The sequence below is a fragment of the Octopus bimaculoides genome, chromosome 7 (assembly GCF_046866305.1).
Source record: "Octopus bimaculoides isolate indiv1 chromosome 7, ASM4686630v1, whole genome shotgun sequence".
Taxonomy (NCBI): Eukaryota; Metazoa; Mollusca; class Cephalopoda; order Octopoda; family Octopodidae; genus Octopus; species Octopus bimaculoides.
The window spans coordinates 54,056,668-54,082,398 of NC_142934.1; the positions used below are offsets into that span (position 1 = coordinate 54,056,668).

The following is a 25,731-nucleotide window of genomic DNA, read 5'->3' on the forward strand; positions in this document are numbered from 1 at the left end:
TTCAACCACAGCCTCCAGACGACTTCAGAATCTCCTGCATCTCTTCTGGACGGTCTCCCTGTTTAAGTTAGTGAATGCTGCCATTACCCTTGCCTTCAGTTCTTCTTCGGTGTTACAAGGAGGTTTGCTGGTTTCTCGCACAACTGCGCCCCACAAAAAATAAGGGTGTTGCAGTCTGCGGAGTTAGGTGCCCAGATTCTATAGGTGATGTCATCGCGGACATTGTCTGACAGATATGACTGGGTTCTCCTGTTTGTGTAGCATAGTGCAGAGTCCTGTTGCCAGATATGGGATCTTCCAGAAGTCACCCTCTTGACCCAGAGCAGCCCTAGATCCTCCAGACAGTTGATGTAGGCCACGTTATTGAGTCTGAGGCAGTATGGGAAGATGAGTGGAAGCTTAATGTCGCCATCTGTAGTGATCACTCTAAATACCATGATGCTGACTGGATGTTTGATTTTTATCACTCACGGTACATGTTTTCAGATTGTACAGTCCCCAGATTGACACCCGAACACTCTGAAATCTTCAAATTCCAAGCAATACAGTATGTCATTTCGAAATTTCTAGTAGAGTGAATTGCGTCAAGATGGTGTTTTCCTCACAGACGGTCCCAAGGGGGCCTACTATAATGTGTAGTTGATATAAACAAAAACAAACAATGCGCCTGAGAAAATTTGAAATACAATATAGCTATAATTCACCCATCGCACGCAGTATATATATATATATATATATATATATATATGGTTAGCTGGCATATAAAATCGATTTAAGAAAAAAAAACGGTAGCCGCCGGGATCACCGATTTTTAAATCATGTTTGTATATATATATATATATATATATATATATATATATATATATATACACACACACACAAACATGTTTTAAAAATCGGTAATCTCGGCGGTTACGGTTTTTTTTTTCTTTAATCGATTTTGTATGCCGGCTAGTCACATCGAATGTTGGCTCAAGACAAAATGCTGCAAATAACTGTTAAATAAAACTATAGATATGGAAGATCTCCGTCCTCCTGTATATATGTATATATATATATATATATATATATATATATATATATATATATATATATATATATATATATATATATATATATATATATATATATATATATATATATATACATATACTTATTCATTTATTTATTTATATAGACTATAATGTGAGCACGAGTGTTTACATACGCTGCTATATGTATATGTAAATATAAGAAATGGAACAAAAGTGCAATAGAAGACAATAAAACATTCAATGAGATAGCAGATAAAAAGACGGACACGAAAAAAAAATTAGAGGGACAGGAAAAAAAAGAAAATGTCATTCATGGCCTTCTTTTTCCAGTCAAGTTACCAGATGTCCTTACCGTTTCGGGTAGTTACACTTGAAATTGTTCGATACATATTCGCTAGCACTCTTACAATAAATCTAATCCTCAAACAGTCTCAAACAGTGTAACTGCCCGAAATTGCAAGGACATCTGGAAACCTGACAGAAGAATGAAGGCCGTGGATGGCCCGTCTTTTTTTTTTCCTGTGCCTCTGATTGTTTTTTTCCCTGTCTGCGTTTGTATCGAGTATCTGTTCGAATGTTTTATTGTCCCCTCTTCTCTCTCTATGTATATGTGTATATATATATATATATATATATATATATATATATATATATATATATATATATATATATATATATATATATATATACATATAAACTGAATATATACGTGTGTCTGTGTGAGTGTAGGTAAATGAAGGGGTGTGATACTTGCTGGAGGACCGAGATAATCAACAAACACATAAACATCAGTTGATTATGTAGTGTTTTGAATATTTCCCAATGATTCAGTATTCGATTATCTATGGCATGAAGAATTTTTCATGCAGGGATACATATACTTTAAAACAAACAAATAAATACTCATGAATTCATATACAGATATACACACGCAAACACGCACACGCATAGCCCACGCACACATCAACACACAAACGTGTGTATGTGTGTAAATATCTATGATATGTGTGTGAGAGAGAGTTTGTGTAGGAGTATGCGCGCTGAGTGTGCGCTTTTCATTTACATTTTCGACTTATAATTACACTTAATTTCCGCTGTTGGAATATGAAAAAACAGTTTGCTTTAATGGTAAATTTTATGCATTGAAATAACAATTAAACGTATAAATATAGACATGTTACGCTGATGATCATTAAAATTTATTTAAATGTGAAATTATACATTCAAAATATTTATTAATTATTATAATACGAATATTTAATATTTAGTAGACATGAGCTTGCATTTTTCAATGCAAAGTCCCAATAGGCATCTTACTGATTTGATGACTACTATTTTCTTGCGGAATTTCTTGCCACGTGTCCTACAGCAATCTCAAAATGCCTTGCTTTGAATATGCTTTCTTGTTCTTTTTATGACGTGTCCTGTTCATTATGTCCCAGTGGTGTTCAATAGGGTTCATATCTGGTTACTGGCTTCGCGATGGCAGTTTTTATTGCCATTCTCCTTCAACAAAACTTGGGTCATATTAGCCTTGTGAAAAGAGATTTGTTTAGTAATTTCTCTACTGTAGAAGATTGTAAGGTGTCCTTTCTGCAATATGGACACATATTTATCTGAGTCTATGCTTTCCTCACACTCCAGCAGCTCTGATCATCGATTGCTCCAAATTACTCCCCAGACCATCACAGAATAGCTGCCGTGTTTCATTGTTCGTTGCAATATTTTCACATCAAATTATTGGTCACAGAGTCTCCTGACCGAAAGAATATCACTGTCAGGAAATATAACAAATCTGGACACATCAGAAAGTATGATAGTCTCCCAAAATATTAGTGGCCTCTCCACTATCTCACTGGCCCAATCTTTACTCCACTTGATGTTGGCTGGTTGAAGAAGTGGCTTCGTTTTTGCTGCTATGCCATAGTAACGAAATTTGTGGAGATACCTGACAGTTGTTCTGGGACTGGCATCAAATCTGAGGCCTTGCAACGAAAATTATCCTCCACACTTCTCTTAACAAAGAGAAGGGTCCGGTCAGAGGTCCCTGGTTGATATGGATAAGGTGATGTAGTCTCCTTCTCCTCTCTGGTGAATTGCACAGTGAATATTAAGTGAAGAAAACGGGATCCCAAGGTTTTGTGCCATTTTACGCTATGTCCACCTTCAGAATGACCCACAATACGGCTTCTTTGAAATTTAGACAATTCCAAAGCTTTTATTTTTGTTGTGCATGGCATGATTAAGCAGTTACATATAGAACCTGAAACATAGAAGTGTCAATTAATAAAATATATAAACCTTTACAATTTAGAACAAACATACATCAATGTTTTATGGCGTGTCTATTTACTTCTGCCATATCTGTCTACGTGGAGGCGCAATGGCCCAGTGGTTAGAGCAGTGGACTCGCGGTCATAGGATCGCGATTTCGATTCCCAGACCGGGCATTGTGAGTGTTTATTGAGCAAAAACACCTAAAGCTCCACGGGGCTCCGGCAGGGGATGGTGGCGAACCCTGTTGTACTCTTTCACCACAACTTTCTCTCACTCTTACTTCCTGTTTTTGCTGTGCTTGTAATTCAAAGGGGCAGACTTGTCACACTGTGTCACGCTGAATATCCCCGAGAACTACGTTAAGGGTACACGTGTCTGTGGAATGCTCAGCTACTTGCACGTTAATTTCACGAGCAGGCTGTTCCGTTGATCGCATCAACTGGAACCCTCGACGTCGTAAGCGACAGAGTGCCAACAACAAATCTGTCTACATATTTGTATAGCTATCTATCAGAATATTTCAATATACATGTGCACCCCCACACACAGAAACACACACACACACATATGTATGTATATGTATATGTGTGTGTATGCATATTTTATGTGTGAGTGTGTGTGTCTGTGTGTTTGTGTGTGTATGTGTGTGTATGTATGTATTATATGGAAGCAGATGTAAATATATAACATCGGCATAAAAATAGTACATATCTGCAGGTTGTAATTTGTATGATATATAAATATAAGTACATTTTGTGCTATTTTTTGGTGAAGACCAATTTCGCAATGACTGTATCTATAAATGCAATATGTTTTCCTTGTTCAATGTGACTTCCAAAAACACATACACAAGTATTTGTTTGTTTTTCGTGTGCATGTGCGAACGCTCTTTATGTTTGTTTGGAAAAATCTTTTTGAAAATTCATCCGTTGCTTCGTGTAGCTATCGGCGTAATTGGATAACCGCTATACTGTGAAGAACACAAATCGAAATATTGTTACTTATGATATGTGCCGTCAGTCGGACATCCAGTTTTTTGTCGTGTCTAACTCAAAAGAAAAAATATAGCTTAATACTAAACATATCTAGTAGCTGTATATTCTCTTTAGCTTGTGGCATTATTGCCGTCGCTCTACTTGTGTTCTTATTGTTCTTGTTTCTCCTTTGTATTTTTGTTGGTTTAATTTTTACGTAGTCCCAAATCGGGTCTTCATGGAGCAGTTCTATGACCAAAAGGTGTTGTGACGCGTGTGCTTTAGTTTATCTCTCTCGAAGCATATATATATATATATATATATATATATATATATATATATATATATATATACTTTTAGAAAGGTATACAGTATTTGTATATTACCCACTATGTTTGATACATTTATTATCAGCCATTAAAGAATATTTTCTAATCCATTTGAGCTTTGGGATTATATCAAATGTATGATCAATGATAATTATGTACATTCATACGCACTGCAAATTGCACGTAGTAACATACGTGTACGTATAAGTAGATACATGTAAATGATTATATATTTGCACATACTCATAGCAGATTTTAATATATACGACGGTGTATATGTGTAGGATATATATATGGGTACAAGAGTGGAGTGTGTGCAAGATTGTGTGTGTAGCTACATATCTTTTGGTGTTGGCTTAAATATCATTATATCTGTGAGTATATATATATATATATATATATATATATATATTTATAAACATAATTAAGGGGTCAGCAACAGTTGCATCACCACATACCGAAGTTCAGAAATAGCAGCCATTTTTATTTTTATCCTACGCTGATACCAGTTCTTGTCCCTCGAGGTGAAGAACTCCTCCAATGAAGCTTCTACCCCCTATTCGTTAATGAAGCGTCGCGTGTGTGAGCAAGTGTGTGTTATAATACCGTACCTTGACATTTTATGGGATGATGGAATGATTCCCCGATAGAAACCCGCTGGTATTAGGAATCTTAGCTCTTTGGGTTAAGCCTCGAATTTCGATGGCAGATGCAATACGGCTTTTAGACACACTTCAGCAGAAGTAAGGTTCGATTCCAGAAGGTGACATTCGAATTTGCTTACATTTTTATCCATATAATATGATATATCTTATGTACGCATAAGTTTGTATATTTATCTTTCTATCTATCTATCAATATATATATATATATATATATATATATATATATATATATATATATATATATATATATATATATATATATGCGTGTGTGTGTGTGTGTGTGTGTGTGTGTGTGTGTGTATTTGTACCTGTGGGAATGTATATCTACTTTCTCGTTTGAAAGATGTGTTTGGATGTATATATGTATGCGCTAAAATTTACGTTGTGAATATGACCGTACAAAATCTGTCTATATTATATTAGTTTATTATTTTTATTTTTTATAAACAATTTATATTGTATTATTTATTAAATAATCTGTGATATTTTAGTATTTAATACATTAATAGAGTTTTTAGCTTATTTTATTACATTACATTTTTCAACAAAAGTTCTTAATTGTATTAAACTTGAAAAACGACAGATAATTAGTTTTTATATAATCTAAATAACTATTACATTGTATATCATAATCTGCCAATTATGGTGTGTGAAACAAAAAGACAGCGCGGAGACAAGAATACGTATTCACGCAATGTTCTAAATTCTATTATAAGTATATAATTTTATGAATTATTCATACATTTCTTGACTGCTGTTTAAATACGTTAACCAGTGTGAATTCCAAAACACAGCTATGACTTTTCCGGCATTTCTTTCGGACTGGCTATCCGTTTAATTGTTTCATGATATTAATAATATATTTGAATGAAATGATTTTGTAATTGAACCATAATCAGTTTACTATTGTTCAGAATATTAATGTTTGGAACTTTCTATTGAAGGCCATTGTTTTTATTTCCATCTCTTTTCTATATTCTTCCAAATTTTCTATCCTCATTTTTATTTTGAGATGTTTTTCTATTGTTTGTTTGAAATTTGAATAGCTTTCATGTGATGGTTTGATAATAACTTAAAAAAAGGAAACATAAAAGGCATACACAATAACTATCTATTGGATTGAATGATTCAATATAAATGTAAATTCTGGAAAACTACTCATCAAAAGTGTTTACGTAGTTTTCGTTTACTCTATTATTCTACTGCTTCTTCTGTAAATTAATTCAAAGATATTTACATGTAAGAAGTAATTATATTTGTCTTAATTTCTACAGGATATCTTGTAAAATGCAACGTTTTGTCGGCGGTTTTTCTATTCTTCGAAAGTATTCTGAGTGATTGAACATATTAGACGTAGAAAACGAAATTTGTTATTATTTTTTATCTATTTCCGTAAACATGTCATATTTTTAAAACAGAAAACCATCGGTGGATGTTATGTATTTCCATGTTACCTACTTCTTGGTTATAGTTAAAGGCAATAATTGAAATTAGAACATGACCTCGTTGCAGATTTGTCAGGTAATTCTGGTTACACAGAAATTGCTTATAGGTGGAATATTTCTTTTCGTTTAATCCTAAAGTCAGAAAAATGGTTACAAATCTAAGTTCGTTGCTGTCAATAACATTCTGACAATGGTTAGTTTTGATAGATAGTTCTTCTTGTTAGCATTTATTGCATATTCGCTGTGAATAAATTATAAATTACATTTTATGCGATATCAAAAGTTAAACTGACACAAATGGTTAGTGTTAACATATTTATGGACTTAGAATCATAAAATTATATCATTCTGCTGAAGGTTTTGACCCAAACTAAGCGTACACCTCAAATATTATTGACCAGTAAAAGAACATTGTTAAGTGACATATATACAGCAAACATGTGGAATAAAATACTTCATGTTATAGTTCTAACTACATTTCATGTTATTTCTAACCGATACATCAGCATGACATTTAAAATCATATGTAATGGATATGGTAGTTAAACGTGTACACACACACATATATATATATATTGTATGTGCGAATTACAAATACCCAGGGAGTGTAGAGAATTATAGAAATAGACAATATCGATAAACCAATAAAATCGCCAACTACTTTCAATTATATGACAAGTAGCATTTAAGTGAACATAACATCATTTATCTCTAATACTCCAAAATATTGAACCAATAATAAGAACATCTACATGTCACGAAGAAATGGACATATTGGATTATGTACTCCATGATTAAATGTGTTGAAATGTGGAGGTAATCAAGAGTGGAACGTCTGGTCATTTGTCTATTACAATGTACCTGGTTTAGATATGATCAGTTGGAATATCTATTCCAAATTACTTTATCATATTTTATATTTTAAGTTCACTAAAGGTTTATTTACTCAATAAGTTTATACTTTTTGAATAGACAAACTTCATTGTATCAAGTAAATGGAATCTAAAGTTAAAAATATTTCACATTCTTCCCTACATAACATTGTGACTCAGACATTCATAAATAGCTGATTTTGTATGTCTTAGTATTTTTCCCTTTGTTGGTCATTATATGTTTAAACATCTGCTGAGATCAAAGGAATAATATAGTTTCTATGAATCAGATTTCTATCACACAATTTACATTTTTTCCTATCCGTTTACTTATTCATAACTGGGTTTTCTTGTATTCAGAATATCGATGAAAAGAAAAAAATTGTATAGCACTAGCGATTAAACCAATGTAAAAGCCTATATTTAAATCATATTTCAACATACGCTATAAGTCTTTGATATATAGGATATTATTTCAATATTGTTTCTCGCTATGCTTCCCATTCGATTCACCAATATGAGAAGGTGACTTCGTTGTTTCTTACTACGCAGAAAATGTTGGCAAGGTATTTCATGTATAGTGTATCGCCTATAACACAATTTTTCTACAATTCTGCTAATTCCAATATTAATATAATACATAAGTAGGTTCTTGTTAAGATTAATATGCCTTATATTGATTCTCGATAGAAACTATTCGAATTAATTTGCAAGTTAAATAACTCTAAATAACATGTAATTTACTTTTTCTGCTAAAATATGTAAAATTTATACCTCAATAAAGTAAACTAATATTTCTTGTAATTTTGGGATGTATACTAATATAGTTTGTACAATTCAATTACTTGATTTATGTTATTCATCTTTTACTTCATATAGTTTTCTCATTATGTTTGCATTTCTAAGTAAAAGAAACACTTTGGAAAATATATATTTGTGGTTTCGATGTAGTCAAAAAATTATTAGAAATTCGTGTATGTATTTGAATCGTAAGTCAAATCTTTAGGGTATTTTCATATTTCTTTTAAACAATGAAAATACAAAGCAACCATTATTTCTTAAAATTACAAAAGATTTGTTCTATAATTTATTTTTAGCCGATATAGAACTACACTATTAAATATAAACAGTGGAAAACACTATAATTTCTGAACTTACAGGTCTTACATGTATTATATTAACTCGTCGATACAATAAAACTTCTAACAAAGTTGGCAAAATCTTTGACCACTTGTACTTATATAGTAATTATTTGGGTACTCATAATTTGTTCCTTTTTTACCACAAATATTTGCAATACCTTTTATTACGTGTTCCCACACGTTGTTAGCGTCATTTCTAAAATAAATCAATTACTACACATTCGAGTAAAATATTAATCAATTTCTACAGTATTCGAACAAATTATGTAGCTTAAATATAGTTGCTGAATTAAGTACGAATAGAAACCCAAATCTTTGACTACCCTTTTGCAATAAGAAGAACAATTTAGGTAATATAGTCATATTCGTCACACCCACGCACGTTAAGGGACATATTCCTACGAAGTTTAGTTCCTGGTTTTAGAATCACATTGCTAATGTATCAAATAAATGATAGAATACAGTATGGAGAAGGAGCCTTCTGGTCTGGACACAGGCCCACCACCGAGCAAAGACTGCATCACACAGAGAGCTTTTGCCCTTGAAAGTCAGACAATAAAACTACCTCTAATTATTAAACTTGTGCAAACCTCAATTGAGACAAACACGAGAAAATATATTGAGCATCGATAATGGTGCTGCTACATCATCTACATATAACCGACACAACATAAAAAATAGGCAAAGCATTCTAAAACTTTCGTCCAGGCATTTACTGTCCCCTTTGCTTCTGCGACTTATGCTAAACTAAAAACATATGTTAATATAAATGGATTACAAAAGGATTTCAAACCGGCTTTCATTGCATGGCAAAGTTTCAAGATAAGGACAAAAAAAAAAGAGGCTTTTAAAAAAAAAAATAATAGCTATATAAAAAAAATAATTACACCAATACGTCATAATCTCTTTAAGCTTTTGAAGTTCACTAAGTTTCCTTGGAAAGCTTGTTGGGAGGTTTAGGATGCATGTGTTTCTGTGTCGTGTTTTTTTTTATAAGAAGGCTGGATGTTTATGTGCCAAACAGGAAATGGGGCTAGAAATAGTCGAGTTCCTTGGCACGTTTTATTCCATAGTCTATGAGTGTGGAGGTATATTGGCGTTGTAATAGTGCTTTTTTTTAGGTTTTGTAGGCGTATTTCTCGAATGGTTGGGTCAGAGACAATGGTGACAATACTTTTAGCTAAGTTGAAGGGGATATTTATCTTAGTGTGTTTTGGGTGGCACAACCCCACCTTTTACTGACAAACACACACACACACACACACACTCACACACACACGCACACACACACATACACACACACACACACACACACACACACACACACACATATATATATATATATATATATATATATATATATATATATATATATATATATATATATATATACATATATATATATATGTTAATAATCAGCAGTAGTCACAAGGGCCCCAAAAGCTGAGTCTCATGCCTTGCCACTTACCAGAGTTTGATTTTAAGCAATCGGCCCTGGAATTCTCAATAAACTCTGTATGTACGTGTGTATTTATGTATATAAAATCGGCAGAGGTTATAGAGAATTTAAGTGCCAAGTGTTTATGAGATGAGCATTATCGCTGTGAAAACAACATCCATTCATGAATTTATTAATTTATTAATTTTTTTTTAATACATATTATACCTGTGAATTTGCGTATGTAAACTGGGAATGCATGCAATGAGCTTCTCTGCCCTAGGTATACGGAAAACACTCGGCGAGAAATGGAATAAAATTTGAAGAAAGAAGTGAAAAAAACAACATAATAATGATAATAATATTAATAATAATAATAATAATAATAATAATAATAATAATAATAATAATAATAATAATAATAATGATAATGATAATAAATGATCGGTCATATGAAACAATTGTTGGTGACTATATTTTTCATCAATTAATAAGTTAACTTGTATCCATTATATCTCAATGTTTTCTAACACGACAGTAATGTTTGATATTTTACGATATACACACACATCCACCCCACCCCCATATATATATATATATATATATATATATATATATATATATATATATATATATATATATATATATATATATATATATATATATATATATATATATATATATACATACATTACCCTCTGACCCTGAACCTTAACTGTTGATCTGTGTTAATGTCTCCAACTTTCCCCAGTAGTCTACCTATTAGTTGTTATACAAATATTTACCACTAAATCGTTGGTTTCCATTGTGCTTAGAATTGATTCATATCATTAGCAAATATATATAATTCTAAATTTAGATGTAAATAGATTCCGATATAAATTCGTCATTGTATGGGATTTTGTACATAGTATGTAGAAGTGTGTCGAAATGTTTGTCAAATGTAGGACACTTTGCATCGCCGCGAAAAACATCCGTTACTTGGAGTACCTAAATATTTATAATCTAGTAAAGCAAAATGACACTAATTTTATCTAAAACTTTACTGAGATTACACAAGAAGTTCAACATTTAAATAGTTTTTATATATTTTCCATAATATAATGATAACATTTGTATTAAGAAACGTACGAATCCGAAATACAAATGTCATATTATACACCACCACACCATACTAATGACTTTCATTTATAGAATTGCAATGATGATTTAATGAGATCAAAGTTATTGGAGAAATACAGCAATGTAAAATGTTCATATACGTTGTCAACGTACCTGTTATATATTGTCTAAAACAGACGATCACTGAAAACGTGATCCAGTTAAATATTGTAATAACGAGATATTGCATTCGTTTCGCTGATCCTATAGACGTATGAATAATTTGACTCCACTGTGCTAGCAATATTTACACAATTCCTGCGTTATCCATTCCTGAACATCGACAGCGACAATTGCGAGTCCCATCCACGAAAATACATGAATACAGCTACATAGGCATGTACAGTGCATACGATATGTGCGCATACACCCACACATACGCACGCATATAGAATTATGTCGGCGTGTGTATACACGCACACACCCGTACTTGCCTAATCAATTCCACTTGCCTATATGCTTAAGTCCATGAAAATAATGGCGTTTAAACTTCAATTTGAATAAAGGAATATACTCATATCTATACGTTAAGGATATTTCTCGTTTGTGCAATGAAATGCTAATATTAGGGAAATAACAAAGTAACTCATTAAGTTGATCATGCAGTTTTGCATGTATGTATATGAATGTATGTGTATATATAAATATGTACATGTATATATATATATATATATATATATATATATATATATATATATATATATATATATATATATATATATATATGTGTGTGTGTGTGTGTGTGTGTGTGTACACCTATACATATACACATATATGCGCACACACAAGGCTGGTTACACATATGCTGTTTTATGTCCCTATGTGTGTACACATATGTATATATTTAATTTATGTACATGCACGCATTAGATTTACATTCAATGCATGTTTTTTGTATGAAGATCTCTTCAGCATATTGAAGCAATGAAAATAAGATTCTAGCGTAAATATGCATTTTTCAGAGATGTTTTCCAAATAAATAGATTTGTAGTGGTTTTCGGAGATTAGGAGATTAGTTTACACATCCAAGATTTAGAAGAATTTAACTCATTCAAACATAGTAAAATAACTAAATATTAGATTTTGGATTAACATTTTGTTTCAAGTATTTTGTTATCTGGTATTTTAGAATGCAAAATAAAAGGGACTACACTAGAAATATCTGTACCACCCGATTCTACGTTCAAATACCAGGTTATCAGGATTTATTAAACTAGCTTGATAATGTAATTGCAAACCGAGCTTCTTAACCACAGAGTCATATATGTGTATGTGTATGTGCTTGTGGACTCGCGGGGACACTAATACTGTAAATTTGGTATGCACTATCGCACTATTTTTATTGCAAACTTTATAGCATAATATTGCGTAACCCAGACAGATGTGTCAATAGGTTTATGAGGCATGGATTACTTCATGCTACCTCCTGTAGACATTTTAAGTTTCTCAACATTTTAATGGATTAATACTACTATCTGGTAGTACGAGTAGAAAGAGCGATAATATTTATATATATATATATATATATATATATATATAATATTATATTATATTATATTGTGCTACTGTGTTCGATATTGTGGTTTCGTCTCATTACATATTTACGCTGTCTTTTTAGTATTTACAGTATGCTAGACGATTCTACAAAATTTCGTTCAGTTGCTTCTTCGATTGAAATTTTGTAGTGATTGCATGTGATAACTCACTTAAATTCTCTAATTTTAGCTTCTGTAATTCTGGCTATACAACACGTGGGATTTTATTCCATTAAAGTTAAAAATGTCTGTCATTTGTTGTTCAGTTTGACGGCTATAATTGCTATAATTGTGACAAGGTAGTTTTGACAGTGTCCGATAATATATCACGTGGTATGCTATAAATTGAGCTGGAAGTTCTTCAGATGATTGCTGTTAACATGAAAACAAACATTTTCCAAAAGAATGGGACTAACGATCATAAATATGCAAGATTATACAGCCAACTAGAAAAGCTAAAAATATCTTTCTCCAGAAATGAATAAATATATAATAAAAAAAGAAAAAAAGAATGACACCACACCTATTAAAAATGCAAGGCTACACGAGATAATGACGCTGTGCATAAAAATATACATGGCATGAACACAAAGGAGAATCAGGCAGTGGCGTGATGTAGTAGATCTAAGTGCTTTACGATCTCGTCTCATGAGTATTCATAAAAAATAAACTTAAGATAATTAGTATTTTTAATACTAATTCACACACACAAGCACACATACACACACATGAACAAACACACACCCACGTGTTTGCGCGCGTGTATATATATATATATATATATATATATATATATATATATATATGAAATTATAATTTAAGGCATCTAAGAGATAGCACCACGCTGAAAATAGCAGTCAAAGCTTGACTCTAAGACCACAACAAATGTTCATATATCACCAGGAGGGAAGAGGAAGAGACAAAATAAACTAGCAAAATTTATTGGATAATTCCAGATCCCGAATTTCTGGCTCTGCATAAGAAATGTTTTGCCTCATCAGTGGAATATGCTCAGAACAGCATGTAAATAAATATATATATATATGCAACATATGATATACCTACATATACGAACGTATACATAAATGTATATGCACGTATGCACACGACCAGTTTGAATTACCCGCCTAAACCACTTCGTGCATTTAAACATCGATCTTATCCTTATTTATATAAAATTATATATTTATTTCGTCATTATATTTAGTGTGGTGATATTCTGACCATATCGCACGAGGAGTATTAAGGCGGACAATTCAAACTGGTCGTGTGCATACGTGCATATATATGTATGTATACGTAAGTATATGTAAGTATATCGTATGTTGTATATATATATATTTGTATGTATGTGCTTTTCTGAGTATATTCAGTGATGAGGTAAAGCATTTCTTATGCAGATCCAGAAATCCCGGATCTGGAATTATCCAGTAATTTTTGCTGATTTATTTTATCACGTCATCTCAGTTGGTACTATATGAACATGTTTTGTGGTTTTAGAGTCAAGCTTTGACTGCTATTTCCAGCGTGGAGGTATCTATTAGCCACCCTAAAGTATAATTTTAAATAGTTATGACCGTTGATGGTTTTTATTTCCATGCTGGCCACTTGATAAAATCGGTATTTTAATATCGATCTTATCATTATTTATATATATATATATATATATATATATATATATATATATATATATATATATATGTAAGCATACATATATGCATACATGAATGTATATACGCACGCATCCTTATAATTATATATAGAGATATATAATTTCTAACTTTATTTCTTATTTTATTGGTAAATATTAGTTACATATGATTTTCGTGCAGAAATAACGTTTTTTTTTTTTTGCAATACGTTATGTCGATTGTACAGGGTGTTCCAAAAGGCACTGATGGGATTCAAGTTTTAATAATATCCATAACTTTACAAATAAATACATGAAATTTTGATGCAATATGAAGGACATAATGGGGATAATATGTACAAGTCAAACATTGTAACATTACTACATCACATATGAAAAAAGACATCGCTTCAATGGCAGCCATTTTCGGCTTCCCACGCTCGTACCCTTTCCAAAACTTGCACCATAACACCCGCAAACGTTTCAGACCCCACGTCTCTGATTTGTCTACTGATGTTCTCCTTCCGTTGTACCAGTGTCGCCTGTTTCTTGACGTAAACCCTACCTTTCAGGTATCCCCACAAGAAAAAATCTGGGCTAATCAAGTCTGGGAAATTGAAGGCCAGTTGACATTGCTGTAGCAGTAAATTATTCTCTCCAAGACTGCCGTAGCAACTGCATTGCTTTTCTTGCGGTATGAGCAGTTGCCTCATCTTGCTGGAAGCATGTTTGAGGTCTACTTTTGAATGACCGGGTGCAAAAAGGTCACAATCATGGACCGGAGAGCCTGGTGCAACTGAAGGACAACATCAATAGAGAAATCAGAGAATTGGGGTCTGAAACTCGTGGAGGTGTTATGGTGCAAGTTTTTGGAAAGAGCACGGACGTACGGAGCCGAAAATGGCTGCCATTTAAGCGATGTCATTTTTCATATGTGATGTAGTAGTCTTGCAAAATTTGACGTAAGCATATTAATCTGCATAATGTCCTTCATATTGTATTAAAATTTCATGTAGTTATTTGTAAAGTTAAGGAAGTTATTAAAAATTGAAACCTGTATATTATGACATTTTAATAAATTTCCAGCATAACTTCTATTATTCTAATAAAGAATATAAATGTCAGATATCTATTGCCCTGTTTTTTGTTTTGTTTTTAAAGTAAAATAGGGTGGTTATTACATGAATGTGTTCTCATTCGTCATTTTCGTTTAGGACCAAAATCGAAGGTGGGGGTGTATAATTCCAGCGATAGCGTTCTATTGACAATTGTGTTCATCATAGCCGACGTTATATATATATATATATAGGAAAATACATATGCATACATACACACATATACACACACAAACACGCGCACGCCCACACACAAACACACATTGATATATGTGTGCGCGTACGTATCTATCTATCTGTATGTATAAATGTATGTTTGTATGTATGTATGTTTCTATGTATGTATGTATATGTATAAAAGGCGAGCTGGTAGAATTGTTAGTTCGCCGGGGGAAATGCTTACTTAGCGGTATTTCACCTGTTGCTACGATCTGAGTTCACATTCGGCCGGGGTTGACTTTGCCTTTTATCCTTTCGGTGTTGATAAATTAAGCACAAATTACGTATTTGGGTCGATCTAATCGACTGCCCCTCCCCCACTAATATTTTGGGCATTGTGCCTAGAGTAGAAAAGAATATATATATATATATATATATATATATATATATATATATATATATATATATATATATATGTATGTGTGTGTGTGTGTGCATATATATATATATATATAGGCAAACTTAAACGCACACAAACACACGCACGCACATCCACACACACAAACACAAACACACACACACACATTTGATATATGTATGTGGTGAGGGAGAGAGAGAGAAGCATTGTCTTGAAAAGATAGAAGTGAGAGAAAAACAGGTCCGTTCTGTTAAACGTCTGTGTAGGAAAAGAAAGGTAGTCACGTTAGGAAAATAAAGATGGAGCAACGAGAGAGAAAGAAAGATAAAGAAGAGAGAGAGTGGGAGAGAGCTGTCACAGCATTCACCATTTCCTGTAATTCTGGTCTAAAGACCCTCCATGTTTGTTTTCGTTTGGTTTCCTTGTGTCATGTTTTTTTTTTTCCTAACCTTGACCCTCCATAAATTCTAAATCAAACTGTCTTTGATGACTCATGTCGTTGAATGCTCGAAATGAGGAGTAGGTAGACAGCCGATAAATGATGAAGGTCCTTTCTCTGTGTTTACTTGTCCTGTTTTGCATTTTCTCTCCTTTTTCCCGTATTTAACTCGCTTGTTCACGAATTTCATGTTGTTTACAAAGTTGGTAGTGTCCCGTACCCAAATATATATATATTCCCCCATCCTTCTCTAATTCACATTTTCTCCCCTTCACCGTTTTCTATCTGTCTCCGTTTCTCGCACTCTTCTCTTTCTTATCTCACGTTGCTCACACGTGACCATCATCCATCTTTTTTCCTCACGTGAACATCTTTCTTTTCCTTCGGGATGTCCTAGTGACTGGACGTCTTCTATCCCTCTCTTCCACGTTTTCTCTTTTCAAAGCGTTCGCTATTATACCCTCCATGTTTGTGTTCATTCAGTTACCTTGTATTTCTCCACTCTCCTGTTTTTGTTCCCAACCTTTACCCTCCAGGAATTCTAAATTTTATTTTGGTATTTATAGGAGCGACTGTCTTCGAAATTTCATATTGCCGTCCAATGCACGAAATGAGGATTGGTTAGACAAGTGATGAAGGGTCCTTTCTCTGTGTTTACCTATCCAGTTTTCCATTTGCTTCTCTCGTTGTTTGCGTAACTCATTGATTTAGGTATTTCAGGTTCTTTACGCTGTTGGTGACGTCCTATAACCAGATATACATACATATATATATATATATATATATATATATATATATATATATATATATATATATATATATATTCCCCCACTCTTCTCTAATACCCTTTTCCCCCTTAATTGATTTCTATCTGTCTCTCTCTCCCTCTTTCTCTTTTTCTCTCTCTCGTTGCTCACACGTGATCATTGCCCATCTTTCTTTTCTTCCAGGACCTCCTAGGGACTCGATGTTTTCTATTTCTCTCTTCTATCTTTTCTCTTTTTCGAAAAATATTTCTCCAGCTTTTGCTATTTTACCCTCGCTCATCTTTCTTTCGTATCCTAACTTGTGTTTCTTTCTTTCCCTCCGTTGTAGCTGGAACAAGGAAGACGTGTTCTTGTCTGCCTCCTGTCCAGGTTTGATTTACGCGTTCGCCGTCATAAGCTCGTTTAGGCTTAGCTACCATTCCTTGTTTGTTTTCACTGTCCTGTTTGTGTTACCAATTTTGACATTCCGCAAAATCCCAAATTCTATTTAATTTGGTTTGCGGGAGCAATTGTTTTATCGAAAGCGTATATTGTTGTTAAATGCTCGAATTAAGAGAGCAGAAAAACAGCCAACAACTGATGAAGGGCCGTTCTTTACGTTGTTTGTCTTGTTTTCCATTTGTGTCTTTCGTTGTTCGAAAAAATAGTTCAGATTCCATGTACTCTTACTTCGTAATTTTTTTTTACACGTTTCATGACGTCCTGTGCCCACATATACGTACATATATATATATATATATATATATATATATATATATATATATATATATATATATATATATATATATATATATATGAAAATTTAAGGAATGGAGTAAACGCATGTTATAACACCATACTTTATTCCGACATATGTTTCGAAGAATTACAATTTATGCGATCCATAGGAATCGTCGATGTTAAAAATGTAAACTTCTCCTCAGGGAATGTATGGGAACCATCTTAAACGTAAGACATTATGACCGAGTATGATAACTATAGTTGGAGAAGGTTATAACGTACTTCATTTGAAAGAACCGTTGGAGATTAGGACGCTACCAGATAGTACGTTGGACAATAAGGGAAGAAAAAAAGAAAAGAAAAAAGAAAAAAGAGAAAGAAAATTCAGAGTGTAGAGTTGGGAGAAGATAGGCTGATATAAATCCGATAAAAATTGGAGAGGAATGTTACGTAATAAAAAGGCATTCTAAATGGGTTTAATCTTGTGTTTCTACAAAAATATAGAGATGAGTGTATATAATCATTTATACTTGTGTTTATGCCCATATATACACACAAACAAATCCACATTTACTCCCATAACTTCATGTATGTATATTTATATACATACCCACGTCAAAACTCACATTCATATATACATACGAACACACACATACACACACACACACACACACACACACACACACACATATATATATATATATATATATATATATATATATATATATATATATATATATATATGCGTATATATCCGTATACCTATACATACACATACATATAAACACACGTACACATACATATTCAAACATATAAATATACATACATGCATATATATAAATATACATAAATATATATACATATATATATATATATATATATATATATATATACACATATATATACACGTACACACGTATATATATATATATATATATATATATATATATATATATATATATATATTCATATATATATATATATATATATATATATATATACATATACACATATATGCATAAATATACATACACACATGCAATTACATATACATAAACACATATATATGTATATACATATATATACACACACATATATATATATATATATATATATATATATATATATATATATATATATATATATATATATATATATATAATTAAGGGATCAGCAAATATTTGCTTCACCATATACCCTTTTAATTTGTAATAATTATTCACTCCCTGTTAGTATACGCAGATTCTCTGTGATATCACTTGTCGCGTACATGGTAATTTCTTGAGGAAGGGACAGTTAGACTGGCTGACCGAGGTGGATTCGGTTATGCTTTCAAATCTGTGTCGGTGTGGAATGTTACTCGTCCATGCTTGCACGGTTTGCTAGCATAGTCAAATTTACTACTGGAATACAGTATTGATGAAGGAAATTGATTATCAATCATAATCCAGGAACGCGTCTACTGTTAACCGTCGGAATTGGCTAGTTTTTCATTGTTTTTTCTTCTTGTTTTTACCTTTGTGAGTTACAAGTGATACTATCGGTGGGATTCGCAGCTTTTTTAGCTGCTATTTCTGAACTTCGGTATATGGTGAAGCAAATATTTGCTGATCCCTTAATTATATTTATAAATATATATGAACTTTTAAATAAGTTCTCCACCAATAATGGTGCTTTCATACCGATGGGCTTGGTAAAAATGATTAATTGTTAATTGATTTATTAATTAATTAATAAATTGATAATCCTTTACCCTTTTAATTTGTAATAATATATATATATATATATATATATATATATATATATATATATATATATATATATATATATATATATATATATATATGTATACACACATATACACATATACACATACCCATACCCACAAACATAAACACACATATATGCATATGCATTGATACATACATATACACATATACACACCCACATATATACACATGTATACCCATCTATATACACACACATACATACCTACATACATATATACACATACATATACTCACCTATATATATACATATATATATATATATATATATATATATATATATATATATATATATATATATATATACATACATATACACATATATACACACACATATATATATATATATATATATATATATATATATATATATATATATATATATATATATATATATATATATATATACACACATACATGTATATACACATACATACATATACCCAGATACATTCATATATTTATACATATAAAAATATCCATGCACAAATATGCACCCATACATATTCACAAATACACTCATATATGAATATATAAAGAAATTTATGCATAAATATATCTGTGCATAAAAATATACATACATCCAATTAAGCATACGTATATGCATATCTATATATCTTTTATAAATAATAGCAATAAAAGTAAAGATAAAAACAAAAATAAAAATAAAAATAAAAATACATATATGTACACAAAAATCTATACAAACACGTCTAGTTTCATACAAAAGCATGGATATATATGCATACATACACACACACATACACACTCCCACAGATACACGTGTAATATTAACACTTATACACGTATACTCATACACACATATATTTTGTATGTAATTGATATTACATGAATTTATATAGAAATTCATACGTAATTAATATACTCCCTAGAACGTATGAATAACTGTCTATGTGTGGTAATTATTAATAAAGTAGAGGGATATTTAACTGAAGGTGGTTCATATATAAGTGAATGAGATGAAAAATGAATGAAAATTAATAAATGAATTAAAGAATAATAAAGTTAATGGATTGTCTATTAAACTACATGAAATGATTACTTTATTATTATATGCTAGACAAGTTGGGCTGAATTAGGGGTTGGAAGAGTAAATCTTGCTTAACAAGACAAAGTCAAAAATATGAATAAGGTTTACTACAGCAATTCCGTAACATATTTGTTAATGTAAAGGTTTTACCGAGTATATTATGGGTGAATTTTACTATACATATACCAAAAATAATGCGCTTTTTTATGTTCAAAGATTTTATATGTTCTAATTTAGGTTAATAAATAAAGAATGTTTAGATAAATTATGTCAATCGTAAACAATTTTAATTTCCTAACATATGAATGAGTTAATAACATGTTTTACTAGAACTATTTGATGAACTCATATATTACGGGTTAATTTGATAGCGTTTAATAAAAACAGTGATTGTTATTTAAATGCTGAAAATACATGTTGTTGCCAATGTTTACATCTGTAAGAATTTTCTATGAACGTGTTTACCAGTTTATTCTTTGAAAATAAAATGAAGTAGAGTTCGCTAATACATAAGGAGCAGAATTTTCCACCCTTTTCATATGGCCTAGAAATAGAAAGAATTAGCCAGTCTAGTTCAAATTTAATGTTATTATCTTTAAGTTCCCAAATAAATTTGCTAAGGCCCGTGGTATTACGTTTGTTTCTATCTCTAAATGTCGAGAAATGATTAGAAATTCTGGTGGATAATGGTGAAGAGGAAGATCCAACATAAAAGTGAACATTTGTAGGGGTACTAACTTGGCATTGGTAGATAGTGTTTTTGATTTTCGCATTATCACTTAAAAAACTAATTCTTTTGCTATTAACTTCAGAAATAATGATTTTGTTGTTGTGACTAATGCTATTATGTATCTTGTTATTATTATTGTTCCCTATATTATTATTAGTGCTATTATTGTTATTTTGGTAAGGGCTAATAATGTCTGGCTTAATGTTATTACTGTTGGAACTCTCTAGTGGGTGTAAAATCTCATGTTGTTTGCAGACATTATCTGTGAAATGCTCCTCATTTTAGAGAAACCGAATCTAACCCTGTGTGTATTTATGATTGGGGAGTAATGAGAATGTTTTGGAAAATTCTTATTAATAGGGTCTTGGAACTGGGATACCAAGTTTGATTTTACACTTTTGCTAAAAGGCAGTATTATCCAGACATTTTTATTAGGTTCTGGTTTAGAATATTTGCTAGTATTATTTATAAATAGTCTTATTTTATTATTATCATTGAAACAGGGTTTAAGCTGACGGTTACCTTCCCTATTTCGTGATAAAATGTTTAACTGGTTATTATCGTTAAAGAATTTATGATGGAAGTTATAATTGTATTTGTTGTTATTATTTAAATTAAAATCTATGTTATTATTACTATTATTATTATTATTACTCAAATCAGTTTCATAAGTAGAATGTATATAATTAACTTTTTCTCTATAACCTGCTTTTAATAAGGCTGAATTGTAAAACTCAGCCTCCTTATTGAATATATTTTCGTTTGTAGATAGATTGGATAGTCTAAGTGATATGTTGTTAACTAAATTCCTCGTTACTAAATTTGGATGATTGCTGAATCTGCTGACGTATTTTAGGTTAGTGGAGGGCTTGTGATAAGGGAAGAATGTTTTAGTGTGTAGATCTAGAGTGACATCCAAGAAGTTAGCTATAGTTGTTTCATCTGCAAATACTATACTAAATGTATATGTATATGTATATGTATAAAAGTAATAATTCTAAAGTTGGGTATAACTTCATAGTATGCCATTTAAAGCACGTTCAGTTTCTTCGGCTATCTGATCTCATCAGACAGTATGTACATATGTGCCACTGGATTTACTTCAGGAATGCCTTCGTGTTCGTCGAGTATATAGCATATAGGAGAAAGAGAAAATGGAATTCAGGAGATTCTTTTTAAATCACTCCTATTGTTTTGACCCATGGTACATCGATCATTTGCAGGTGACGCTCTATATAAACGGTTGTGGTGCATCATTCAGTCCAGTTGTTCCTCGTCAGATGACTATTCAAAAGTTTCGAGGCGGCTGTAATGAGTGAGTTACCTTTTGAAAAGTCGCCTGACGAGGCTCATCGAACGATGTACCACAACCTTTTGTATAGAATCTCGCCCACGCAGGACCGATGAGCGGTGGCTGGAAACGATTGTAGTGATTAATAAAGTATTTCGTGAATTCCATTTTCTCTTTCTCTTATGTTATAATCATACTTGTTAATGATGATTATACATTAAAGAGAATACGCAGATAACGTTTATATTTCGACGCAATTTAATTTACGGATACCAAGTTTGTATACATAGAATCATATACTAAACCAGAACTAATTACACTTCACTTTCTACTTTTATCACTTCAAATTTCAGAGAACATAAACACATCAGTGTCAATATTTAAATATTTTTATAATTTCATTTTAACATATGTAAATTTCATAACAACAACCTGTCTCGTCTTTTAAGTTTCACAATCAAATATAATATACTTGTGAATTAATGTATTTTATTAACATACATTTTTTTAAAAATATAACCACTGTCTAGAGCCTAAAATAAATAATGAAAATACGAAAACTTCTTTAGCGGAAATAAAACACCGGTTAGCTGTCACACTCACATTTAAATAGTATTTCTTGGGCAGTACACACGTCGATCAGAGGGTTAACTCCATCCGTTTCTGTAGGTAGTCATTAGTAGCTGAGTGAGCTGGTGAAGTTCAATATGCTTATGTGGGCGAAACACACACAGCATTATGACACGCACCATATTAATAACATTAAACTCTTTAAATCTAGATATTAGGCTTATTGCGGCTTTTAATTGGAAATAGTTTTGAGATGAACTCTTGAAATCTTGAGAACTGAGCAGCCCGAAAGCACAATTCATTGTTACCAACGATGTTGGATTTACAAAACATTTTATCAAGATTCTTTTTCTGCTTGTTTTAAATTTTGTTGCCTACATTCTACCCTCCTCTTGTCTACCTACTTTCTATCTGCGTACACCATAATCATGTCTTAATTCTTGCCAATGTTCCCCATTTGACAATTTACATTGGCATATACATCTGGAATAGAACGGTATCATTTAACCAGTAAACAATGTTTAAACATTGAGGAAAGTCACTGCAAAGATAAAACTATGTAACCAATCCTTGACACAGGTCAAAATATTTCTACATTTATTAAGTGTTTTTGTAACTGGACAGCTCGGAGCTTACGAAAAATCAGGTATTATTTGTCAAAATATACGGGTTTGCATGCATCTCAATGTTTAGAATCAAGTTATCGAAATAAAAGAATAACTTTCAATTCTCATGAAATATTTTCAGTTCAGTTTCGTTTTGTTTTCCAAGAGGAAATGTAAAACAACTTTCAATATGTCAAATGTTGAAACATTGCTCGTGTGGTGAATAACTTATTTCATTCTATATATATTATTGATGATATTTCCAGTGCATGTAGTATTTTTTAAAGATATTTGTTTACTATTACATCCTTTGAAAACGATAAATTTTCAAGTTTGCAGTTTCACATGAAGATATGTATGTAGCCTCAACTGTCTGAGTTGATATTATATATTCTATTTCTATTATTAATTACTACCTATGTATTTATTGAATTTTTTCTATTAATATTAAATTATTCAATTTCTATTTTCACTTAGGTGGGAAAATGGTTAGAATAGGTGAATATTACCAACTAGATGACCATTTAAACTTATCAGATTGGAATAAAATCATTTGGAGAGGTGAGTAACTTTCTCATAATTTCTGTTCTGTTCAAGCATTGTTCAGTTTGCATTTTCTTGTGGTGCAACTACACACAGTGCATACAAAAAAACACAGGCATGGCCACAAGCATATGTCATGCACGCTTCTTAATAGACAGATGGGTGGGCCGAACTACTGCCTAAAAGAGTGGCCAAAACAATGAACATGGTCATATTTTAATTTCTTTTAAGTGAATAAGATTCATTTACATTTTAAAAGTTCTTGAACATAGGCATTACAAATGTGTCAAAATGTATTAAATTCATCTGATACGTCGCGAAATATCTTACTTAAGCATGAAATATACTCGAATTAAATTGTGTTATTGACCAGTGCGTGATATTCGTATCAGTAAAAACGATTTCAAGTCAGTTCTAATTTAAGGTAGATTTATTTAACATTTGTTATGAATTTCTAATCGGCTGAAGGCGGATGAATGTGTATGTGTGTGTGTATATATATATATATATATATATATATATATATATATATATATATATATATATATATATATATATATATATATATATATATATATATATATATATACATATACACACATACACATGCGTAAGTATTTTTTGTATGGGTGTATATATACTCTCACATACGCTGAAAGGAGAACTCAGTTCATGATCTACACTGTCTGTCTTTCTGTTTTCGGCTGATGATTCACTGTAATATTCTTCTACTATTAAGAGTCGTATTATATTTGAAACTCGAAACTCCCTGTAACAGCGAACTAAGTAACAGTATTAGTTCCTAAAACCCAACACGTGCACAAACAAAGACACACGACAAATACCACTATTACGTACATCACCAGATCTGTAGATTTTAGAAGTCGTATCGTCATAATCAATAGATAATAGTTTACAGAGACATGCCCAAAGAGATTGGTGTAGAAATCTTCGATAGAATTTGAATTATAATAGCTAGTTTTATGCATCCTCCGCAGATTTTGATATTTTACTTTCTGAATAGTGTATGATGT

At 31.6% G+C, this 25,731-nt stretch overlaps 1 protein-coding gene across 2 annotated transcripts in view; it reads left to right on the plus strand.

Moving 5' to 3' along the window:
* LOC106873978 (gamma-aminobutyric acid type B receptor subunit 2) overlaps positions 1–25,731 on the plus strand; it is a 1,140,241-nt gene that overhangs the window by 739,556 nt on the left and 374,954 nt on the right. For both annotated transcript variants that reach the window (XM_089355293.1, XM_089355294.1), the window contains exon 9: positions 24,632–24,715. In XM_089355293.1, coding sequence (XP_089211419.1) covers positions 24,632–24,715 — 84 coding nt within the window. The remainder of the gene's footprint in view (positions 1–24,631; positions 24,716–25,731) is intronic.